General features: G+C 45.3%; 1 protein-coding gene and 1 pseudogene across 1 annotated transcript in view; one reads left to right on the forward strand and one right to left on the reverse strand.

The window, feature by feature from the left end:
* Positions 1–25093, reverse strand: part of Map2k1 (mitogen-activated protein kinase kinase 1) — a 74562-nt gene that overhangs the window by 33234 nt on the left and 16235 nt on the right. The window contains exon 2 of the mRNA XM_055597123.1: positions 1400–1610. Coding sequence (XP_055453098.1) covers positions 1400–1610 — 211 coding nt within the window. The remainder of the gene's footprint in view (positions 1–1399; positions 1611–25093) is intronic.
* Positions 10812–10912, forward strand: LOC129670330 (U6 spliceosomal RNA; annotated as a pseudogene).

Here is a 25093-nt window from a genome sequence, read left to right on the forward strand (position 1 = left end):
GAATATAAGAACCCTCAGGCCATGGTGCACATGGAGCTCCGAGGACAACCTTACACATCTGTCCTTAACTTCTGTTTGAGACAGCGTCTCTGTTTTGTTCTTATTCGTTGTCTTTTTATTGTGTGTATACCTGAGTATGTGTATGTGCACCATGTGCGTGCAAGAACCCCTGGAGCTGCAGTTACAAACGGTTTCAAGCAGCCGTGTAGCCGCTGGAACCAACCAAGATCCTCTGCAAGAGCAGTAACTGCTTTTACCCACTGAGCCATCTCTTCTGCCCCTGGTCTCTGATTTCCTGCTACATATGCAGGCGAATTGGGCCACAAGCTCCTATCACACTGTGGAAATGCTGGGATCACAAATCTAGCTGTTCTGTAGGGTCTGGTGATTTGAATGAGTACTTCTACCTGTATAGCATACTTACAAACTTTGACCCACTGAGCACATCTTCCCCGCCCCAACAGGCCATTTTTAAAGCCACGTCTCTATTAATTGAGGGCTGAATGCCAATGCACAGGCAGGTGTTAGCACAGGTGCTGTAATCAGGAGTCAGCTGTGTCTCCAGTCTGGGCTCCAAGAATGGCAATCAGGGAGCTCACCCATCTGAAGAACAAAGCTAAGTAGAAGGCTTACTCCAAAATGACCTGAGGAGCTAAGAGATGAGGAGAATGTGGCCTTCTGGACAGGATTCAGTTGGGCTGTGGTGTACACAGGCATGCAGAACTGAGGCAACCACGAGGTTCCTCCTTGACTTCAGGAATCTGATAGGATTGATTATCCAAAATCAACTCAGCTGCTCCCTAATGTATTTCAACAATGTCCCTTGTTCCAACCAGGAGACAAGTGACAGACACATTTAATGTTTTTAATAAGGTCAAGCCATGGACAGTAAGTATGACATATGACACTGAGGAGCTGCAACAGCTGACCGGGGATACACAAGAGCTGAGTACCAAAGATGGATGCTGTTGGGAAAGCTAGAAGGAACAGCACAACAAAGACAAGGGTAGGGAACGAACACGGTAAGCTGAAAAACATGAAAGAACGCAGCTCTCTACAGACAGACAACTAAGAGTAGACAGGAAAAGGAATCAGCTCAAGACTAAGCCATGCCACTCAGCTTTGCTCTGAGCACCATTCACTAGGTCTGGGTGTGAAAAAGCAACCCCTTTTACACTTTGACAAATCTATGTGGTGTCCTTTCCAGAGCACAGCAAGTGGAAGGAGGATCAACCATTGTTATTCCCCAGACTAGAAACCGGGATTATCACACTCTCAGACCTTAGTATTTCCCAGTCTGACAGACAGCAAGTTCACAAACTGCACCAAAGATAGATTGATAGAGACTTTCTTTCACCGATTCATGGACTCCCAATTGATAGGACAATCATGAGCTCACCTTCCTGGCCATCACAAGGCCTGATGGCTTGTGGGAGACCTTGAACACCACTCCGCCGTTGCCAGCCCCCAGCTCACTGATCTTGTCGAAGTCATCATCCTTCAGCTCGCCCACCTTCTGTTTCTGCGTCAGGAAGGCCTCCAGCCGCTTCCGCTGCTGCTCGTCCAGCTCCAGCTCCTCCAGTTTCTTCTGTAAGGCCTCCAGGTTGGTCCTGCGAAGAGAGGACCCATGTCAGCACCCACAGGCACTCTGCCCTGAAGTCTTCTACCTTGGAGGCCAAGCCCACAGGGAATCCAAGGAAAAAGTTAACAGAAAAAGTTCTACTCACAGGGCTCTCCCCATTCCAGTCACCCCTCAGGCTTTCCCACCAACCTGCTGTACTTCTCACAATGCAGCTTCCTCATTAGAAAAATCAGGGCCCTGGATTTCTCTCCTTACGCTAAAGGTCTACAAGAGGAACCAAGGAATCCACTGAAAGTGAGAACAAGCAACTTAAAACTACATTAAAATCCCAGTTTAAGAAGCCTTGCCAGAAGCTGAAGAGATGGCTCCAAAGTTAAGAGCACTTACTGCTCTTGTAGAGGACAGGAACTCTGTTCCCAGCACACGTTAGGCTGCTTACAACCACCTGTTAACTCCAGCACCTGAGGACCCAAGGCCTTTGGACCTGTACTCATATATACACACACACACAAATGCACAGGGTCTCTCTTTGCAGTCCTAGCTGTCCTGGAATTTGCTATGTAAGACCAGGCCTTGAACTCACAGAGATCCACCTGCCTCCCAAGTGCTGAGATTAAAAGAGTTCTTATGTGAACCAGAATACAAAATATCATGATTTCCAAGTCCTGACTCTATGAGATAAAGTGGAAATGTAGACACATGAAGAGCAAGTCCAGTCCATAGACCAGCACTTCTCATTCCCCCAGTCTTATTGCTCCTCTAATCTGACAGCAACTTGGCCTTACTATTTCATCAGCTTTTACCTGGTCTTTAAAACAGAAAAGCACTTGATTTGCAGCTGCATTTCATCAGTCTATCTGATGTAAACAACTGAGCTACCAGGCCTCCAACTGTGTAAATGGGCTTGGGAACAACCATCTTGCAGAAATCAGGTGGGCATGGCAGGAAGCAGTCACCATATGCCGCAGACATCTCAGTGTTTCATATAGAGCTTTGGGAATGTTCGGTGAAGCCTGTTGATTAATCTTGTGGGTTGTGGGTTAATCTGATTTCATTCCCCAAAGGATACAAGCCACAAACAGGACATGAGAATGCTGGTGTCCCCCAGATATGCCAGTCAAGGTAGAAACAATCCTTCACTCTTCCTTCACACCCTCTCCAAAAGCCAAGAAGACAGGGAACAGAGACTGCATGGCTCCAGCATACATACAGGCTGGTCCACCATGGGGCAGGAGAAGCCACAGGATGAAGATACTGGCATGCCTCACTGAATAGCTCTGGGGAAAGGATGGTGCCATGCCCGTGCGCACCCTCCCACACTCATACACGCATGTATATGGAACAGGCCTTTCAGAAGATAGATAAGACTAAAGGAGGTCATAAAGTAGGATGCTAGTCAGATTGAGTGACCCTCTTGCTCCCGGTACACACAGTCAATTCCACACAAGCACACAAAGAGAAGGCAGCTTTCCTCAAACCAGGAAGAGGGCCTTCCCCAGGACCATACTGCGCGCATACTCTGCTCTTAGACATCCAGCTGCAACAGCATGACAAAGGAAATGTCCACTTAAGCCACCCAACAGCCTTTGTCAAGGTTGGTGAGAAGCCTGAAGCAGTTGGTCAAATACTCTCACCCTGCTAAAATGTTTATTTAGTAAGCTTCACAGGGCCCTGCCCCTTGCTTGTGAGGCCCGGAGCACACTAGGGGCCAGAGGTACACGTGCACTCTGGTCTCCTCCCTCTCAGATCTCTCCACAAAAGCACCCACTGTAGCCACACTTCGAAACACGCGTCAAATGCAGACAGACACCGTCCCCCAAACCTGGGTGACATTACAGCTGCCTAGACGGCTGAGGAGGACAAACAGAATTCAGAATCCAAAAGCTACTGTCAAAGTTAAATAGGCTAAGAGTAAGGATGTAGCTCAGCTAGTAATGATCAGCTAACATGCACAGGGCCCTGCCTGAGTCTGATCACCACATACATTTGGCAGGATAGAGGATACTTACTATAACCCAAACATTCAAGAGGCGGAGGCAACCAAGCGTGCCAGTGCTCACCTTTAATCCCAGGACTTGGGAGGCAGAGGCAGGCAGATCTCTGTAAATTTAAGGCCAGCCTGCTCTACAAAATAAGTTCTAGGACAACCAGAGCTGTTACACAAAGAAACACTATTTCAAAAAACAAAAACAAACAAACAAACAAACAAACAAACAAAAAAAAAAAACCGCTGAAGCAGGAGGAACCTGAGATCTAAGCCAGACTGGAATACATACTAAGACATTACCTCAGAACAGAAATTCCCCAACACACACGCACGCACGCACCTCATGCGTAAGGAGAGCTGGAAGAGCGGCTGGGAGCGAGCGTGCTTTTCTCCTCACACTGCACTTAGTGCTTTACACCTGCACAGTTACCCACCAACACCCCTGCCACTAGAACAGATCAAACAGATCAGTACCGCCAAGTCAAGAACAGGCAGGCGGAGTGAATGAGCCAAGCAGCTGCGAGCAGCACAGACAAGATTCAAAGCAGGAACAGAGAATTGACCTGAACCTAATGCCTACTCCAAAAGTTGCATAGTTCAGAGGAGTCAACTTCCATCCCAGGGCTCAATGGCATCTGAGGACGGCACCCACACACAAGGCCTTTGTCTCAGATACAAGTACATCCCCCTGCACAACAAGCTGCTATCGGCCCCACAGGGGCACAGCACAGCCCCTCTGCCTCTCAACTAGAAATCCTTCATGCCAGTAGGATCTTGCTCCCCAAGGTGAGAAAGGGGGTGCTGACTCATCAGTTGCCTACTCTGCAGAAACAAACTACCTTAACTGTTATGACAAATGCTAATCCTAGCACACAAGAGACAGAGGCAGAAGGATCGCCACAAGTCTCAGGCCAGCCTGCACTCCACAGTGACGCTGTCTAAAAGGAAAGAAGAGGGCCAGAGAGATGGCTCAGTGAGGAAAGGAAATTGGGATGCAAGCCTGGCGACCTGAGTTCTATTCCCAGGATGGATTTAAAAGGAAGGAGAAGCCAAGCTAGCGTGACCTTCGATCCCAGCACTCAGAAGGCAAAAGCAGGCAGATCTCTGAGGCCAGCCTGGTCTATGGAGAGAGCTGAGAGGGAGGAAGGGAATGGGAGGAAAGGAGCAGAGCAGGTACAAATCAAGTTAGCATCTTCCAGGAGAAACCAAGTCCATGGGTTCCTTCCTTCTCTCCTTTCTTACCTCCATGCCCAGGGTCTAATCCCTTCCTTGCTAAAGAAATGATTGCTGATTTGTGCTTTTCAAAGTCCTAGTCCCACTAGACCCTCAGGATGGGCTGTCTGCTGTGACGGTCATACCTCAGCAAGGCAGAGACAAGCAGCAAGCTCAGGAGAAGTCCTGACATTCTAACCTGCTTCTAAAAGAGTGGAAGCAGGAGGGGCACCAGGGCAGCAACAGCAGGGTCTCTTTCCCGACTTCCCTTAAGAATTCTTAAAGCGCTTTCAATATTCTTTTCAGAGAACGAAAGACAAACCAGTGGATCTGAGGTAAGTGAAGATTCTGGCAGCAACTCGGCTTCCACTCACTGAAAAGAAACCAATCAATAAGGGCAATTATTCACTTCCTCCTGCACAGGGAAGTTGTTTTTCCTTCCAAGATGAAATGCTTCAGGTAAAGGTAAATTAGGAGAGAGGGTGTCACACCTGATCCACATCACAAACCCACAAAGCTCAGAGGACCCTTTTTAACTAAAATCAACAAAAATGACCCTAGAGATTTTAAAACAAAACTAGAGCTCTGATAGCCAAGCCAAGTCTCCCTCTCTCTCTCTCTCTCTCCTCCCTCTCTCCAGAGACCAGCTGTGATCCACTCAAACCCCCTCTTGTGAAAAGCAGTGCAGTGAAATGTGAATTCTGCACCTCGGCTGTCTAACTGTAAACACAGGTTCACAGAGCTACAAGAAGATTATGGGTTTGAGATGGCAATGCATAGAAAAACAAGGGTTGTCACTTGAATCCTGGAGACATCAGAAAAGCACAATGAAAGGCTGACTGATCCTCCAGTTAAAAACAGCTCTTCCCTCTTCCTCCCTGACCTGCAGAGCCTAATTATAATTACCTTGCCATACTGGGGTTTTTCAATTGTAGCTTAACAGTTTCAGTTAAGCAGTAAGGAGAGACCTTAAAGAACACCAAATACAGTCAATCCTCATTTTTTTTATTTTTACTTTTTTATTTTATTTATTTTTTTATTTTATTTTATTAATTACACTTTATTCATTTTGTATCCCCCCATAAGCCCCTCCCTCCTGCCCTCCCGATCACACCCTCCCTCCCCTTTCTGCATGCATGTCACCCCCCAAGTCCACTGATAGGGGAGGTTCTCCTCTCCTTTCTGATCTTAGTCTATCAGTTCTCATCAAAAGTGGCTGCATTGTCCTCTACCATGGCCTGGTAAGGCTGCTCCCCCCTCAGGGGGAGGTGATCAAAGAGCAGGCCAATCAGATTATGTCAGAGGCAGTCCCTCTTTCCATTACTATGTAACCCACTTGGACACTGAACTGCCATGGGCTACATCTGTGCAAGGGGTTCTGGGTTATCTCCACGAATAGTCCTTGGTTGTAGTATGAGTCTCTGGGAAGTTCCCTGTGTTCAAATTATCTTGTTCTGTGGCTCTCCTTGTGGAGTTCCCATCCCCTCCAGCTCTTAGTATTTCCCACTTCTTACATATAATTCCATTCACTCTGCCCATCAGTTGTCTATCAGGCTCAGCATCTGCTTTGATAGTCTATACTGCAGAGGCTTTCAGAGGCCCTCTGTGGCAGGTTCCAAGGTTGTTTCCTGTTTTCTTCTTCAATCCTCATTTTATAGAACAGGAAACTGAGGGCCAGAGAGGACAAGATGCCCACCCTCCCAAGACAGGGTCTTACTTGTGCCTGTAGCTGTCCTGGAACTCATTATATAGACCAGGCTGGCCTCCAACTCACAGAGATCTGCCTGCTCCTGCCTCCTAAGTCCTTGGATTAAAGATGTGTGCCATTATGGCCAGCTCATTTAAGTGTGTGTGTGTGTGTGTGTGTGTGTGTGTGTGTGTGTGTGTGTGTGTATATATATATATATATATATATATTTTTTTTTTTTTTTTTTTTTTTTTTTTTTTTTTGAGACAGTCTCAGGTAGCTCAGGTCAGCCCTGAACTCATTATGTCAAGACTGGCCTAGAACTTCTGATCTTCCTGCCTACACCTCCCAAGTGCAGGAATTACACACAAGCATGACACACACAACTCTCAAGATCTCACACTTCCCTCTTATAGCTACTGAAGTTAGAAGCTGCCTAAGGTTGATATATAAGTTGTCTAGATAAAAGAACTGGGGTTCTAAAGCTTCCAGACACAAACCATAAGTGCACATCAGCACAGCCACAGTGACGAGGCTTGGTGGCTTGGTGGCAGGCTCTGTCTTTGCCAAGAGTGCACTAATAAACAACCAGTCATTGTGCTGCAAGGGGATAAGAACCCCCACCTATGGGACGTCTCACTAGAGAACCAGGGAGCTATCAAGTCTCCCCTAGCCCACGGTATTTGGCAGCAGAAATGAAGCTACTGCAGGAAGCAGGGAAGGAGAAGAGAGGGCGACGCCCCTTACACACCCTCCACCACTCTCCATCCACTTTTCTGGTTCTCAGTTTCCACACCCCAAAAAAATGATACAGGAGGAAGAAAATTGGGAAGGGAGAGCTTTTTGCCTATCTCTGAGCTCCAAGTGTGTCATATCAATAGAACAGCAAGCAATGGATGTGCAGAATAAGGCTGAGGGTCTCAAGTTGAGAGGCTGAAGAGCTCCAGTGGGAGTAAGAAACAAAAAGATGAAGAGAAATAGCTCTATCAGTCTCCAGTCATGGGTGACTGCAGGTTAGTAGGGCAAAGAGTAGTAAGGCAGAAAAGAAGCTGGGCATGACAGTCTATTAGGGAAATGAATCAATCTCAATAAGCACTAAGAGGAAACAGAATTACTGAAATCAGTTATGGTGAAGTATAAAATTAAAATTCCTATATTTATGTTTCCACAACAAATAAATAATCTAGGGGAAATGTACAACTTATTTAGATAGTATGCTTTTTATGAGTGCATTGAGTGACATGAGCATTAGGGGAAACCGTGCTTCAAAGGCTTTTTCAGGGACACTGGAGTGGGTGGCTCCTCAGTTAAGAGTCCTCTCTTTCTTACAGAGGACCAGAGTGTGTCTCACCCATTTGTAATTCCAGCTCCAGGGGGCTCCCACAGGTTTGTTCTTATTCATTTATTTTATTTTTGTGTGTATAAATGCTTTGCCTGAATGTGTGCCCCTGCAACACAAGCATGCATGTTGCCCAAAGGCTTCCCTAATGCTCACAGAAGCCTGAGGTTTTAGGTAACCAAATCTACTAGTTTTGTAGAGATAAGAGATTTGAGTTGAACTAAGGAATTAAACTAAGAAGATAAACAGAATTTAGGTAACAAAAAGAATGGGAAGCCAGGTATAGTATTCCACACTATAATCCTAGAAGGTAAAGGTCAATGGTTGCCAAGACATTCAGGCCAGCCTGGGCTCCAGAGTTAAAACCTGTGTGTTGGGGGGAGGGAGAGCAGGGGAGAATCGAAAGGGCACTTATTCTACAGAAAATGATCATAAATAGAATTAATCGCCTGGGTAAGGTGGCACATGCTTTTATCCTAGCACTCAGCCTACAGAAGCTCTGCGAATTTAAGGTCAGCTGGTCTACACTGTAGGCCAGCCAGAGCTACAAAGTGAGACCTTGTTTAAAAGAAGAAAAACAAAAGTTGTGAAAATATATATAATCAAAGAGGAAGTGTTGGGAAAACAGTGCTTAACAGAAAAATATCCACTGAGCAGAGGTGGTGCATGTCTTTAGCCCTGACACTCGGAAGGCAGACGCAGATAAATCTCTGCGCTCAAGGTCAGCCTGGACTAGAGTGATTCAAGGACAGCCAGAGCTACACAGAGAAACTCTGTCTTGAAAATCTAAAAGAAGCAAGCCATGGTAGCACATGCCTGTAAAACCAGCAGTCAGGGAGGCAGAGGTAGTCGGATATCTATGAGTTCAAGGCCAGCCTAGTCTACAAAGTGAGTTCAGGACAGCCAGAGATACACAGAGAAACCTTGTCACAGAAAAGAAAGAAAGAAAAAAAAATCCAAAAGAGAAAGAAAAAAATCACAGTTAGAACAAATGTTTATCTCCCTTTGAAATCAGGTAGCTTCCAACCAATAAACAAACTTGTACAGAAGCCAAAACAAAAACAAAACAGATTTAATTAAAAAGAAGTAAAGAGTCAGATTCCTATCCTCCTAAGCAAAAATGACAAAAATTTACCCTTGGGAATCCAGCAGGATTCTGCAGTCAAACAAATTACCTTCCCACAACATGTTTTTTCAGTCACACTAAGACAGACACAGGCATACACTCCTAGAGTGATGGAACCACCCACTCCCAGACACAGGCTGATCCAAAATACCGAACAACACCCTGAATCAGAGGGTGGTGTCATGCTGCTTCTTGAAGACAGTAACAGCCCAGAGTTCCTTCTAACCATGGTAGAAAAAACTAGCACCAATGAAATAATTCCTAAAGGATGACTCTTCTATAGTAGTACAGGAAGGAATTGAAAGTTTTGGGGGAGGGGAAACAAATAAAAAGATGGAAGGGCAAAGAGATCTGATAATCTGGTAAAAAGTGAAATTTAGATGCAGGGATGAGCCTCTCAGATACTAGGACAAGGCATACCTATTAATTCATTTGACACCAGTAACACTTATGGAACCCTTCCATGGTAGGGTCTGGAACACCAAGCTTTGACTTTTCCTCTAAAGCACGATGAAGAGGCTCCAGTCTTCCAGACAAAACGCCCTGGCTCATCCCTGAGACCAGGCACTTCCCATTAGTGATTTTGTTCCCCGAGGTAAAGGGATTAGGACTCTGTAAAAAGTGATGAGGAACTCCCAGGCTGACACTCTGAGGGAAGAGGATGAACACTGCTGAGACAAGGCTTGCTGGTGGAGGCTATAAAGGATCAAAGCAGGTACTCTAGGAAGCCCCAGAGTGCTAAACAGGAAGACATGACTAAGGGCAACCCAGATGAAAACTTCGTCTTCCTCACAGAAGCATATGAGCCTGGCTCTGTGGAAAGGTGGAGCTGGCTGTTTCTAAATAACAAGCTGCCGTACTATCACCTTAGAAATAGTCATTTCCTGTTCTTGAGAATCTGAGTAAGGAATCCTTAGCAGCTGGGTGCAGTGGCGCACACCTGTGATCCCAGCACTCAGGGAGGCACAGGCAGTCGGATCTGAGTTCAAGGCCAGCCGGGTCTACAAAATGAGTCCAGGACAGCCAAGGAAACACAGAGAAATCCTGTTTCAAAAAACAAAAACAAACAAACAAAGAATTCTTAGAAACTCCCCAAACAATCCAGGTAGGGTTGGTAGTTCATATGCCGGAGGCAGGATGATTCAAGACTAGCCCTGGCTACATAGCAAGTTTGAAGGAGCCCTTGTCTCAAAAAAAAAAAAAAAAAAAAAAAAAAAAAGGCAAAAAACAAACTCCCTCTGCAAACTTCTGGGGGTTTGAGGTTTGAGTTTTTAAATTTTTATTTATTTGTGAATGTTAATTTATTGCCTGCATATCTGCTGTGCACCACAAGCATGAAGTGCTCACAGAGGCCAGAAGAGGGCACTGGATCTCCTTGAACTACAGTTAGAAAGGGTGTGAACAGCCATGTGGGATGCTGGGAACCAAGCAGCCAGTGCTGTTAACTGCTGGGCCATTTGTCCAGACCCCCGGGGGGGGGGGGGGGTGGACCAAATTTTGTCTAGAATTCATGCACTGCACCACCACTCCTGGTCTACACAGCTCTCCAGTGAGGGAGCAGGTAAAATGCAATGTGACCGCATCCTAGACTGCAGACTCCACCAGCAGGCAGTCAGACTCCCAAGGGGAAGATCCACACCAGAGCGCAGAAGTAGCCTGAAGAGACAAACCCCTGAGGTACAAAGTGTCTCTAATGGAATGTGGCCAGGCTGGGAGAGTGCTTGCTCAGCATGCTCGAAGGCCTGGGTTTACCATATCAAATAAAACGGGCCAAATTCTTCGAGACAGGAGCAGCAAGTGTTAAAGGTTTTCCTTGGCTTCATAGACAGGTCAAGAGAGCCTGGCCTAAGAGAAACACTGTCTCAAAAAACAAAACCAGTGCTCCTCTGGCAGCACATATAATTGGAACGATACAGAGAAGATTAGCATAGCCCCTGCTCAAGGATGACACCCAAATTCTTGAAGCTTCCATATTTTTAACTCTGTGGCTGGCTCTTTGATCACCTCCCCCCCTGGGGGGTGGAGGGGGCAGTCTTACCAGGCCACAGAGGAAGATAATGCAGCCAGTCCCGATGAGACCTGATAGACTAGGGTCAGATGGAAGGGGAGGAGGACCTCCCCTACCAGTGGACTTGGAGAGGAGCATGGGAGATGAGGGAGGGAGGGATGATTGGGAGCGAATGAGGGAGGGGGCTACAGCTGGGATACAAAGTGAATAAATTGTAATAAATAATTTTTTTAAAACAAAACAAAACAGGGCTGGACAAATGGCTCAGCATTTAAGAGCACTCGCTGTTCTTCCAAAGGACCCAAGTTCACTTCCCAGCATCAGGTAGCTCAGAACTACCTGTAACCCCAGCACCAGCAGATCCAACACCCTCTTCTAGAAAGACAGACACAAACAGACACACACACACACACACACACACACACACGCCAAAATTAAATTAAAATGTATGTGCAATTGTGTTTACTCTGAGAAAGATTCACTTCTCTAGCTCTGTATTCTCCCTTACACACAGAAGCATGTTTGTTACTAGGGAACCCTTGTCCCAGCCTAAAGCACACACACAAAGAGTCACAAGTCTCAACCCTTAGGACAAATCCCCTCTGGGAAACAGTCTAACCCAGCCCACTCGTTATCAGGACCAGCAGTCTAAATGTGATTGCTTAGATTCTGGAGTTCTTCAACTAATGATGGAAAATTACTAGTCAGGCCTCCAAGTTAACAGCAACTAGCCTGACAGAGTCAAATCTACCTGGAAGACGACCTGAGACCCAGAAAAATTATCTGAATCAAACTGGCAAGCTGGGGGCTGGAGAGACGGCTCAGAGGTTAAGAGCACTGGCTGTTCTTCCAAAGGTCCTGAGTTCAATTCCCAGCAACCACATGGTGGCTCACAACCGTCTATAGTGAGATCTGGTGCCCTCTTCTGGCGTGCAAACAGAACACTATACATAATAAAAAAAAAAAAAAAAACTAAAAAAAACTGGCAAGCTGGGTATGGTGGCACACGCCTTTAACCCCAGCAGTCAGGAGGCAGAAGCAGTCGGATCTCTGTGAATTTGAGGCCAACCTAGTCTAAATAGTGAGTGCCAGACAGTCAGGGGTATGTAGAGAGACCCTGCCTCAACATCCTCCCCCCAAAAAAACAAACTGGCAAAGAGTTAAGAAAAACAAAAACAAAAACCACAAACAAGCAAGCCACATTTTAGCTGGGCTCCAGTTTAGCTCAGGTGAAATGGGTACTCAGCACATGTGAGACTAGGAGTTTAACCTTTAAAACAACAACTGGAGAGCTGGGTGTGGCACAAGACTAATCCTGGGGGGGGGGGGTAGAGGCAAGTGAATGTTTGTGAGTTCGAGGCCAGCCTGTTCTAAGGAGTGAGTTCCAGGACAGAGAAATTCTGCCTCGAAATAAGAGGAAGGAAGGAAGGAAGGAAGGAAGGAAGGAAGGAAGGAAGGGAGGGAGGGAGGGAGGGAGGGAGGGAGGGAGGGAGGGATAAGGCATCAGCTGCCAGTGTTTGCTTCTATCTTCTGAAAGTGGAAGGTGGGCAAAGAGGTCTGTGCTAATAATCCTATTCATTGCACAGACTATCAAGAGCAGGAAGCAAGCACCTACAGTTCCAAGCTCCTGCTCTGCTCCTGGGCCTAGACCTAGAAACAGGCAGAGAGGTCTATCAACACATAAGAGAGGACACTAAAGAAGACAACTATTTTACAAAATGAAATAAATAGAAGTCTTCTTTGGGGAGAAGCTGAGAAGCAGCCAGAGAGGAAGGAAAGGATAGACCACAGCAGAAAGCCAAATGTTGTTTAAGCCCAAAGACGCCTCGATGTTAATGTGTCTTTATTGCTGCAGCAGAGAACATCCTCCCCACCCTAGACCTTTAGCACACAGCAGCTTTGTGTATATTTTGGTCTTGCTCTTGTTTGGGGAAAAACAAACAAGGAGGCCAAATTCCATACTGCTTCAAGACACAGCAAAAACAAACAGAAAGGTCACATAAAGGGAAGAGGGATTCCCAAAGACTAAGAAACTGTGAGAATGGAAACTTCTAGACTGCTCTGATGCAGAGGAAGACATGGGACAAGAAAAGTGAGGAAACCTCTGGTAACATCCAGTTATCCTATAGCCATGAAAGGGCCAGAAGGACTTCTGGAGCATACACGCAGGACCTATGTGTAAAGGCTGGGAGACGGGGCTGGGAAAGGCCACCTGATCCCTGCCCTCCCAGGGCAATATTCTGTGTGCAGTGGATGTGTAAGAGACAGGAAGACAAGCAAAGAGATAAATAACAGGTAAGTAAGGCAGGTAGTAAGCAGACAAGTAGGGTATTTTGGTGTTAGCCAAACACAGGAAAGCGTGCCAGCCAAACACAGCCAGCAAACACTCTACTCATAAGGTGAGTCAAAATGCAGAAAGTGAGGTGGGCATAGAGGGCTACGGGCACAATAGAGACAACACTCCAAATTCCATCTAAGGTGAAGAAAGGAAAGCAAAGGTCAAAAATGGTAATTTCTAAGTCTTGAGGGATATAGAAAGTGAAAAGAGGTCAGCTTGGTCATCTGTAATTTGCATGTTCCAAGTAGCCAAAGAAAAACTGCATTCAGAGAGTCAAGAGTAGGGGTGAGTTAAGACTAGGAAGAACACAATACACCATGGTAAGGAATTGGAGGTGATTTTTCCTAAGCATATAAATAATGGTGCTCATTATATAAACTTCCAACCAGTCTAGAAAAAAGTAACGTGTTAGCTTCCCTCAGAGAACTGTTAATATTGAGTAGATATTCTCCCAGATTCCTCATGCTGGCTAGTTTTTTTGTCAACTTGACACAAGCTGGAGTCATCTGAAAAGAGCTAACCTCAACTGAGAAAAGGTCTCCATAAAATCTGGCTTTATGTAGCCTGTAGGATAGTATTCTTAAGCTCTGGGTTGAGACTCCTTTTGGGGTCGAAAGAGCCTTTTCGCCTTTCTTTCACGGGGTTGCCTAAGACTATCAGAAACCACAGATATTTACATTACCATCAAGTAGCTAACTTAGAGTAATGAATATAAATTTACAGTTGCAGGGTATTAAAGGGTTGTAGCATTAGGAAGGTTGAGAACCACTGCTCTGGAGCATTAGTGATCAACATGGGGGGGGCCAAGCCCATTGTGGCAGGTGACACCTCTGGGCTGTAAGAAGGCAGGGTGATATGCAGCACATAAGAGCTGGTCCCGGAGGCGTGACTGTGAGTGAGCCACCCCTGGGGCTTGAGCACCGGGAGAACTGGCCCCAAGAGCAGGAGAGTGGATGAGCTAGCTGACCCTGCCCCTCACCAGCTGCAGCACTCAGGAGAGCTGGCTGCGCTCCTTGCCTGGGCAATATTGGTGAGCTGGCCCAGTTGGCATGAGCATGGGCAAGTTACCAGGCCAACCAACTCAGCTATCACCAGACCCAGATCCAGGGCTTTGAGCTGGCTCAGCCCAAAGTCATCTATAAACTGCTGGAATGCATGAAGGGGCTGTCCCTCCGAAACCAAAGCTGCAAGGTCTCCATGACACAGGGCATCAACAAAATATCCAAGAGGAGTCCCAGGGAGGGTCCAGTACAGTGTAACAAAAGCCAGAGGCCTTGAACCAGACCAATAACTCACTGCAGTAATCATTTGCAAGAAAAGCTGTTTGGGCAAAAGAATATACTGTGTGACATATACTGTGACACACTACAGCTTCTATGGCTAGACTTTTTTGGTTTGTTTTCTTTTGGGGAGCGGTTGTAAGGGCAGAAGGCAGATATGGAGGAATGAGGAGATGAGTAAACTGGCATGTATAATGTGAAATTCACACTGAATCAAAAAGTTAAAAAGGAACAAAGAAAGAAAGCAGACTGAGCAAGCCATGAGGAGCAATCCAGTAAGCAGTACCCTTCCATGACCTCTGCATCAGCTCTTGCCTCCAGATTCCCGCCCTGCTTGATTTCCTGTCCTGACTTTCCTCAGTGAATAACTATTACCTAGAAGTATAAGCAAAATAAACTCTCTCCTCTGTAAGTTTCTTTTGGTCATGATCTTTCATCACATCAGTAAACTGTAACTAAGACACTCCTCCTACGTCCATTTCTATTTGTTTTTTTTCAGATAGGCTCTCCAGCAGTCTAGAGTAGCCTCAAATTTTCTTTTTATGCAAAAAGACCTTGAATTCTTTTTGTTGTTGTTGGCAGCAACAGTTTATTTTCTCCCCTCAAAAGACCAACTACACCAAATGAAGTGAATATAACCTCATGATTTTGTATATATAATTAAATCAGCTTTGAACTGGATCATGGGCCCTTTGAACTCCCAGTCCAAGCAGCCTGCATCTTAGCAGGCAGCACTCTATTAGGGCGGCAACTGGGCTCATGACACTCAACCCGGGGCTCACCCTCCTCTGCAGTTTTAGCCTTTATCCGTAAAGTAGGCTTAGTCTCCCACCACAGCCGCTCTGCTTCCTGTCACAAAGCTGCTTTCCCTGGACACACAGAGAACCCCTGCCCTTCTCGTACTCTGTCCCTTTGTGGGGCTGGTGCTTGCCACCTTTCTTGCAGTAAATTCAGTGAGTTTTAAGAATATTCATTATGTTTTAGGCAGCTTATCAGCACTGAAAGGACCTTGGACTCTCTGATCTTCTGGCATCCACCCACGAAGTACTGGAATTAGAGATGTGTACTACCAAATCTAGCTCTAGTATATTTTATACATATGAGGTTATAATATACATTTTATTATTCAATAACAAACTGGTTTGGTTTTGGTGGGATTTTGTGCGTGTTTGTGGTTGTTTTGTTTGAGATACAGTTTCTATAACCCATGCTGACCTCAAACTCAGCGGAATCCCTCTGCCTCAGCCTACAGAGTGCTGGTACAAGAACAAATTCTAAAGTAAGAAAGTAAAATGAGTTTTGTATTGAGAGCCAGGGGTCTAACAGGAAGGAGGATGGAGTTTAAAGGGCAGGAAACTTAGAGACAAGGAGAACGCAGAGTACCCTGTAGACAGTGACAATGATATGGGACAAATTAAAGTTAGCTGGTACACTGTGTAAACATCTGAACAGGAGAGAGAGAGAGAGAGAGAGAGAGAGAGAGAGAGAGAGAGAGAGACTTGGCTGGACTTTGTCCTCTGTGGGAGGCAGCCTGTACACCCATGCAATTCCTGAGGAATTGGTGTGTCTGTTCTTCATGGTACGCCCTAGTGATAACTGACTCCTGGTGGGTCCCTAGACCATCTACTGAAGAGATTAAAAAAAAAAGGCAGGGGCTGGAGAGATGGCTCAGAGGTTAAGAGCACCAGCTGCTCTTCCAGAGGTCCTGAGTTCTATTCCTAGCAACCACATGGTGGCTCACAACCATCTATAGTGAGATCTGGTGCCCTCTTATGGCCTGCAAGCCTACATGCAGACGGAACATTGTATACATAATAAGTGAATAAATAAATCTTAATTAAAAAAGATAGAGAGAAAGGTTGGCCATAGCAGAGAGGCTAAGCATACAACTAATTAACTGGGCTTTGAAACAAGTGTTATCAGCAAAATTTGCAGAGAATGTAGGAGGCTGGAGACTGAATTTTATCACAGGGCCAGTGATTAAGCTAACACTGCAAAGAACCCCAGACACCTAGACTTGGGTAAGTGGTGTGTGTGTGTGTGTGTGTGTGTGTGTGTGTGTGTGTGTGTACACATATTTAGAGGAGCACAAGGAGAGGACACTAGTGTTTTTTTGCAGCTCTCCCAAGCCTCTCTGTGTCTCTTCTTTTGGATGATCTTGATTATTACACTTTATTTCATGTAAAAATTGTAATTAGAATAGCAATCAGTACTTCCTGGCATTCTATAATTACTCCAGCATATTCTGGAACCTGAGAAGGTAATGAGAACCGTGGATTTGTAGCTACTTCGTCAGAAGTGCAAGCAGCCTGGTAGTGTCTAAAATAAGAGCAGTCTTGAAAAAGACTATGCCCTTAACCAGTCCAGTATGACCTAAATGGTATAAGTTAGTTCCCAAAGTTACCATAGGGGCAGGAGGATTCTGAATCTACTCTTGGAACCAGCTGAGAGCTGCAGGCTTACAAGTAGCGGACACACTAACAAAATAGTGTACCTGACAAAGTAGGCCAGGAATTTGTAACAAAGGCCTGAGGCAAAGATGAAAGGGGAAGGCAAGAAGGCAACTCAGCTAGGAGCTGGGCAGCTGAAAAAAGAGCTCTCTGGCAGTGAGCAGAACAATCCTGCCCTGTGGCGTGGGGGCTACTACAAGCATTAGAATGGGTAGGAATGTGTTTTGAACGAATACTTAGGTAAATGCACTAGAGAGGTGATTTTCCAGAAGCTGTACACCTATCTAGCTTCTTGGATTCTAAATTACAACTAATGTAGATGCTCAGAGGCAATTAAAAGATAGACCTAGCTGGGCATGGTGGCACACACCTGTAATCCTAACACTTGGGAGATGGATCTACTGGTCTACAGAGTGAGTTCCAGGACAGCCAGGGCTATACAAGAGAAACCCTCTCTCAAAAAAAACAAAAGAAAACAAAAAACAAAAAACAAAACAAAAAAACAAAAAAAAAAAACAAAAAAAACAGAAGAAAGACCACTAGGGAGGTGAGAACGCACCAGTAATTGAGATTACAAAGCAAAAGACAACAGTCCACTGCACAGTATTAGCTGTGGGACGAGCCGGTCAGTCCAAAGTCAGCACACCTTGCGCTCTCAGGACCTGAGTCACTCTGGGTCTGCCCAGGTTAGAGAAGAACCACATTCTCAGAGCAGATACCTGCCTGTCCTCCGAGCTCTTCCTCTACACTTCACTTTCTCTTCTTCCAAAAGAGAAGGGTCCAATTTACCCACGGGTTTGCCACATCCTGCCTCTCCACGGCTTCCTGGGAGGCACCTGGCTATTCTGAGAGGAGCATGAACTCTTTCAGTACTTAGAAATGGCAAACTGCCACATGAGAAAATGATGAGTGAGAGCGGTAAGAAACTAGTCCAAGCAGCACAATTACTGAGGGCAGTATTGTTTTATTTTTGAGATAGGGCTTGCAATGTAGCCCAGACTGGCCTGAAACTGCCAACCCACCTGCCTCAGCTTCCTGAATGTTGGGATTACAAGACTATCCTACCAAATCTGGTTAGAGGAAGTTTGGCTGGGGGTGGGTGGGTGGTGGTGGTGGTGAGGGTGAGGGAGTGTTGTTGGGTTTTTGGTTGTTTTGTTTTTTTCTTTTTTCTTTTTTTTTTTTTTTTTTTTGAGGGAGTATTTTTTTGTTTGGTTGGTTTGGTTTGGTTTGGTTTGGGTTTTCGAGACACAGTTTCTCTGTGTAGACTTGGCTGTCCTGGAACGAGCTCTGTAGACCTGGCTGGCCTCAAACTCACAGAGATCCACCTGCCTCTGCCTCTCAAGTATTGGTATTAAAGGGTTTTGTCAACACTGCCTGGTTTAGGAAGAAGGGTTGGTTTGTTTGTTTGTTTGTTTGTTTTGGGTTTTGTTGGTTTTTTGTTTTTGAAACAGGGTTTCTCTGTGTGGCCTTGGCTATCCTGGACTCACTTTGTAGACCAGGCTGGCCTCAAACTCACAGAAATCTGCCTGCCTCCACCCCACCAAGCCCAGCTAAGAGGAAGTTTTTTGTTTTGTTTTTAATCAAGAAATCTAGATCTGGGCATGGCAGCTCATCATTCATGGTAGCTCAACCAGTCAAGGAGCTGAGGCAGGAAAACTGGCATAAGCTTAAGACCAGCCTGGGCTATAAAGCTGAATTCAAGACCAGCCAGGAATACAGCAAGACCCTGTCAATAATAATAATACCAACAATAATTAAAAATTTAAAAAACAGGAGCTGGAGAGATGGCTAAACGGTTAAGAACATTGGCTGTTCTTCCAGAGGTCCTGAATTCTGGATGGATGGATGGATGGATAGATAGATAGATAGATAGATAGATAGATAGATAGATAGATAGATAGATAGATAGGCAGGCAGATCTTTTAAAAAAAAATTTAAACAAAAGCTGGGCAGTGGTGGCATAAAACTTCAATCCTAGCACTCAGGAGGCAGAGGCAGGTAAATCTCTGAATCCAAAGCCAGCCTGCAGTGAGTTCCAGCACAGCCAGGGCTACACAGAAAAATCCTGTCTTAAAAAAAAAAAAAAAAAAAAAAAAAAAAAAAAACAAAGAAAAAAACCAAAAAAAACAATACAAGGAAGTTAATTCACTCTGGGCTGGGTATTACGTTGTTGTTCAGGCAATTCAACTGGCCTGCCCTCAGGGACCTTTAGGGTCCTGACAATGTCACCACCTGCCTTCTATGTCATCACCTGGCCCAGGTGCTCCAGATAGAACCCATCTGCCACTCCCACCCGCTCTCTCTCTCTGCTTTGGTTTCTTTCCCCTTCCCTCCTCTCCGACTTTTGGGGTGGGAGGGGCAGAGCTCTTTCTCCTCTAACTCCTCTTCCCTTTCCCTTCCCCACATAAATCTATTCATATCTGGATATGTTGACTGCATGGCATTTTTAAATATATCCTAATACTGGGGCCTTTAGCATGAACAAAGATCTACCTTTATTTCATTCTTTATCATAAAGCTTTCCTGTTCTTAAGACAGCAGTGAAGGGCAGGCAGTAGGCCAGAACAGAAAGCAAGAGCCCTGCTCTCAGAGAAAGCAGGAGCCCCGGGTTCAGGTCTTCACCAATTCCCATCCCAAGTAAGCTGCTCAGTCTCTCTGGCATCGGTCTCTTTGAGCCCATACATGAAAAGGAAGCTGAACCATTATAAGTGTTTTCACCTCTAACATTTTAAAGGCAGATGTCAATACTAGTGGAGAAGGAATTAAAGGTGTTAATGAGAAAAAGATGATTAATTTAATTTTGGACCCAGAAACGGCCTGGCTCAGAAAGTTAACCTGACCAGTCTTAATTTATTAAGGGGTAGGAGGCTTAGTGGGAACCACAGCCACCCCATGAGCTTAAGCTGTTCCTAAATGAGTGCTGCTGAGGTGTGCTCTAGCTGGTGTTAAAGCAACTTACCGACAGCATGAAATCACACCACCAAAACTGTGTTGCTGCAAAAACTTCACCTTCCCTCAACTGTGATTTGCAGAGAGGGTGCAAAGCTGAGAGTACTGTGTCTGTGGCCATCTGTCCTATCCTAGTCCCCAGAGAGGCATGCGGGGGAGTGTGAAAAGCCATCAGGTGCCTTGTAAATTCAGCCACCAATGTCACATACCCATCATGAGCACAGCATTTACAGGTTGCTAGGGAGAGCTGAAAGCATGGCATTCTAAAAAGGCTTGCCAATCCATTCAGCCTCTCAAGCCTTCATTGAACCTCCCTCCATGACAGGCACAGGGCTGAGAGCACAACATAAAACAATATAATGTCACCACCAGTATATGCTTGCTAAATGTTTCCCAGTCTGGGCTGGGAAGGGGCTGTCTGCTGAAGAGCAGGAAACATAACTATGGGTCCTCTCAATGGCCTGTGTGACATGCACAAGTCCTGCAACAGGAAACGGCTTCCCTGTCCATCAAGTAGAGAGGACACATCCCATGCCATAGGATTCCATAAGGGAATAAACAGACATGAAAACAAGAGCGAGCACATTGAATCTAACAGCACAAATGCTATATAAGACAAAAATCAGCAACCACTAATAAAGTTAAAGTTGGACCTTAGAGACTATCAGAGATGTGCCCTCTAACCACTATAGTCTCTAGCCCTGTCTTTATTCCATGTCAACTCTTGTTTAGTCATCAGCACAACTTCTAAATCAGATCCCAAGAGCTTCAGTTGGCTCTGAAAAGTCCCCAAAGGCCCAAGTGTAAAAGGTATAGCCTTCACCCTGAGTTGTATTGGAAGGTGATGGAGGCATGGAGCTAGGTACTAACCCACATCATGGAAGGTGCCCACAAGAATGTCAGGCCCCATTCTCTTCCTTTTCTCTTTTATTTTTTCTATAACGAAGGGAGCAGTTTTACTCTGCTATGCGCTGCCATCATGATGTAGTGCCTAATCAAGGCCCAAATCAATGGCAGCAATCAATGGATGGGAACCTCAATACCATAAACCTCCTTCTCGCCTCCCTCCTCTATCTCCCCTTCCTGCTCCCTCTTTTCCCTTTCTCTTGTGGGATGAGGGGACCAGGTCTTACTCTATAGGCCAGGCTGACCTCAATCTCTCAATTTTTCTGACTCCACCTTCTGAATACCCAGTCTCCTTTTTTTTTTTTTTTTTTAAATGATCTGATTTTCTCGGAATTTTGTTATGGGGAAGGAAGTTGACATAGACAATAGGGAATATGTTATGCAATGAAGGCAAAGAAGACAAGCCTGCCCTAGCTCAGCAAGCAAAGGTGCTTGCTGCCAAGCCTGACCATCTGATTTCCACCCCTGGGTACATACGGAAGAGGGAAAGAGCAAACAGTCCTCTGACCTATACACACACTGTAGGTCACATACACCTGTACATATGTACATGCACAAGCAGGCACACACACACACACACACACACACACACACACACACACACACCCCACATAAATAAACATAGTTTGTTTTTGTTTTAACATGATGATCCAGAGCCAATGAGATGGCTCAAGGAGTAAAAGCATTTATCATGCAAGCGTAATAACCTGAGTTAAATCCTCAGAACCCACTGAAAGTTGGATTCAGTAGCTCATCGTATCTGTAATCTCAGCACTCCTACTGTGAGGTGGAAAACAAGAAACAAGAGACAAGAAAATCTCCCAGAAGTCCATGGGCCAGCTAGCCTGGAGTATACAGAACAGACTCCTAAAAACTGCTCCCCGACCTCCAATGTAGACTGTGACATGCAAGCCCACAATGACACACATCACACACACAGAGAATCATTAGCCCAGACTTCCCCAAGTCAGAGTGGGCTGGATGGACTGAAGTGTGACGGGTAGGAGGGGTGAAAGAAAGGTCTTCAATGGACCTACTGAAGAGGTGACCTACAGTTTACTCTGACATAGATTTGGGTTTCAACACTCACTGAGGACTCAAAGGGACTCCCCAGTGAAGACAGTATGGGCAGGGGTCAGAGAAAGATGTTTAGATGAACCTTCCACTGATCTCCACCGGCTGGCTTCAGTCACTGGGATATCATCTCCCAGTTCACAAGGGCCAGTGACTGCCCCTCCTCACTACACCTCCCCACCCGGGCTCACACATCCATGCAAAGCCCAGGAAATCCTCCTTAAACTGAAGAAAAAAGCTAAGCTTCCTGGTGGTGTCGGACAGGCAGATGGCCAGCCAGCAGGGCCAGGAGGAGTCTATATTAGGACGCGCTACGCAGTTGTTTCCTAGGCACCTTTTGCAGACTCCTGTTTCACTGAAAATAATTCTTCTGCTTCCTGCACATCACAAAAAATTGCAAGAATGTCCGGTGTTGTCTGTATTCCGAATCTGTGTGGATAAAGAACAGCTGAAGAGTTCTAGCATTAGAGGCTCTCTGAAAGGTGAGAAATTTCTCTCGGCTCACCTCAAAGAGAGTAAAGGCCCATTACCATCATTCCTGTTAATCACACAACACTGTCTACTCCACAAGAGTATAGGAATCCTTTCTGTTGGGACATGTTTTACCTCATTTTACAGATGCGGAAACAGACTCAGGGATGTGAAGGCACATTAAGAGCACAAAGAGAGTAAAAAGCAGAATCACAATTCAGACTTAAGTTGGCTGATGCCAACCCTTTCTGCTGTACAGCACCAGCAGAGAGTGTGCCGCTCAGAACACAGATTCAAAATAGAATTGCTATGTGCACGCCAACTTCTCCTAACCCTTCTTTCTAGACCCAGATTCTTTTTCTGCCAAACAACAGGACCACAAAAGGACATCTCTAAGGTTCCTTCCATGAATAAAATTTAATCTACCTACTTGAAACCTAAAAATATGCTGTATGGTGGCCCATCTGGTCTACACCCTAAGACACAAAGCCATTACTGTCACCACCACTCTAGAGAAGCAGCCTGGGCACAGGATGGTCAAGTGTCAGGCTAACAGCTATACCAGGGAAGCTGAAAGCACACACTTTACATACACAGTACCTCCATTCCAAAGCCCTAAGGTCTGAAGATTGAAGGCTGAAGACTTTTAGATCCCTTGAAAAATGGTTAGTCTCTGAATTCAGATGAACCAGAGAAGAGATGGTTCATCCCTAATCCTTTTAGGATGCTGGATTTTGCGCTGAACAGTCTGCACCACATGAGCACCACAGAGTTAAGTATGGAATCCTCCTCACACCATCTTGTAGTGGGGCCTGCTGACCAAAATTCTCAGCCCATCTTAAGTGTCTAGAAATTAAACAAACCAAACTTCCCAAAACAATGGTCCTCTAGATACTCTGCTTCCTCCCTGCATCATCTGGCCAGATGTCAGAGCTCCTAGGACCCTTTCCAGCTGTTTCCACCATCATCAATGTCCTGTCTCTTCCTGTCCTTGCACTCCAAGAAGACACTTTTCCAGATACTTTCTATTACTCCAATGTCTGCACTCTAATCACTCCGAACAGATTCCTACATTGGGCTTTAACATTTAAGAAGAAACATAAACTTTAACTTCTCAGTTTCTAAAGGGTAATTGTCTAAACCCTGAGTCTGTTAATCACACTGACATCTTAAAAATACTATCTCCATACAATGCCTCCTTTTTCACTCCCACATGCCCATCCCCCAAATGCCAGCACATACTCTTCAGATTGCCATTTAGACACTGGAGAGTATAATTTAAATGTCTTTAATAGCTCGACTCCGAGGATATTTATACATGATTCTTCAGTTTACTTTAGAGCTATGAACTAAAGGAAGCCTTTACTCAACTCAAAGACTAAATAGGCAGATGCATAGATGGCAAATATTGACACATAATTCAGATAAGAATTCAATGCATTTTTTAAAAAAATTTTTTTTTGGTGAGACATGTTCTCACTATGTAGCCTTGGCTGGCTATAACATGATACTTAGACCAGGCTGGCCATAAAATAACAGGAGATCCACCTGCCTCTGCCTCCCAAGTGCTGAGATTAAAAGCATGTACCACCACACCCAGCCCCATTTTTCAGTTTTCATCTGAAGTCCTTTTAGGGTCAGGCATGGTGACACACACCTTTAGTCCCAGCACTTAGGAAGAGGCAGGTTAATCAGAGCTTCATAGTGAGTCCCTGTCAAAACAAAAAAGGAGGGAGGGAAGGAGGAAGGGAGGAAGTCTTTTTAGTCTATCTTACAAGCCAGTTCCTAGAATATCAGATATGCACCCAGTTAAAAGAACATTAAGGGGGCTGGAGAGATGGCTCAGAGATTAAGAGCACTGGCTGCTCTTCCAAACATCCTGAGTTCAATTCCCAGGAAGCACATGGTGCCTCATAACCATCTATAATGAGATCTGGTGCCCTTTCTGTGAAGGTCTACATGCAGAGAGAACATTGTACACATAATAATTAAATAAAACTTTAAGAAAGGGAACATTAAGTATCTTTATCCTTAACTAAATTAGAAGCCCACTGTAATTTTGGAGCTAGGTGTGGTGGTACATGCCTACAATCCCAGTACCAGGTAGACAGAGGCAGGAGAATTAAAAGAAAAAATATCCATTGTTTTCTGGTGATAATCTAAAACTATCTGACCTACATGTATGTTGACAGCAAATAGCAGGCAGCTGCTAGCATCCGAGGCAGACAAACCTCTGTCATTTGAACGTTTGGAAGACAGATGGTTAGCAGCTGCAAGTTCAATTACAAAGTGCCTGGAAGGAAGGCAGAGAAGGAAGCAGGGGGATCCAAGTGCCACTTCATACATTAAGCGTGGAATTCCTTTCCAACAAACATCTTTCATTTCCTTAGGGGAAGCCAACGGGATACGGCCTTTGAACTTGAGAGAAAATCTTCAGAAGAAAGAATGTAGCTACAGCCTGAGTGAAGCTGGAGGCATAGAAAAGTCACTCCTTTTACATCTCTCCACTCTATGACGTGTTTTAAGGGGTAATGGAGGGCAAGGGAGACTCCACTGTGTAGCCAGGCTGATGGCATGGATTAAGTGTTGCCTCCTTTTCTTCCCTCATTTTATCCTTTAAGCGGAGGGGCATGAATTAACTAAAGGATAAGACTGACTTTTAGACCAGCACCCACAAACATTAT

Source organism: Psammomys obesus, unplaced genomic scaffold (assembly GCF_907164565.1).
Source record: "Psammomys obesus unplaced genomic scaffold, mPsaObe1.curated_primary_1811, whole genome shotgun sequence".
NCBI lineage: Eukaryota > Metazoa > Chordata > Mammalia > Rodentia > Muridae > Psammomys > Psammomys obesus.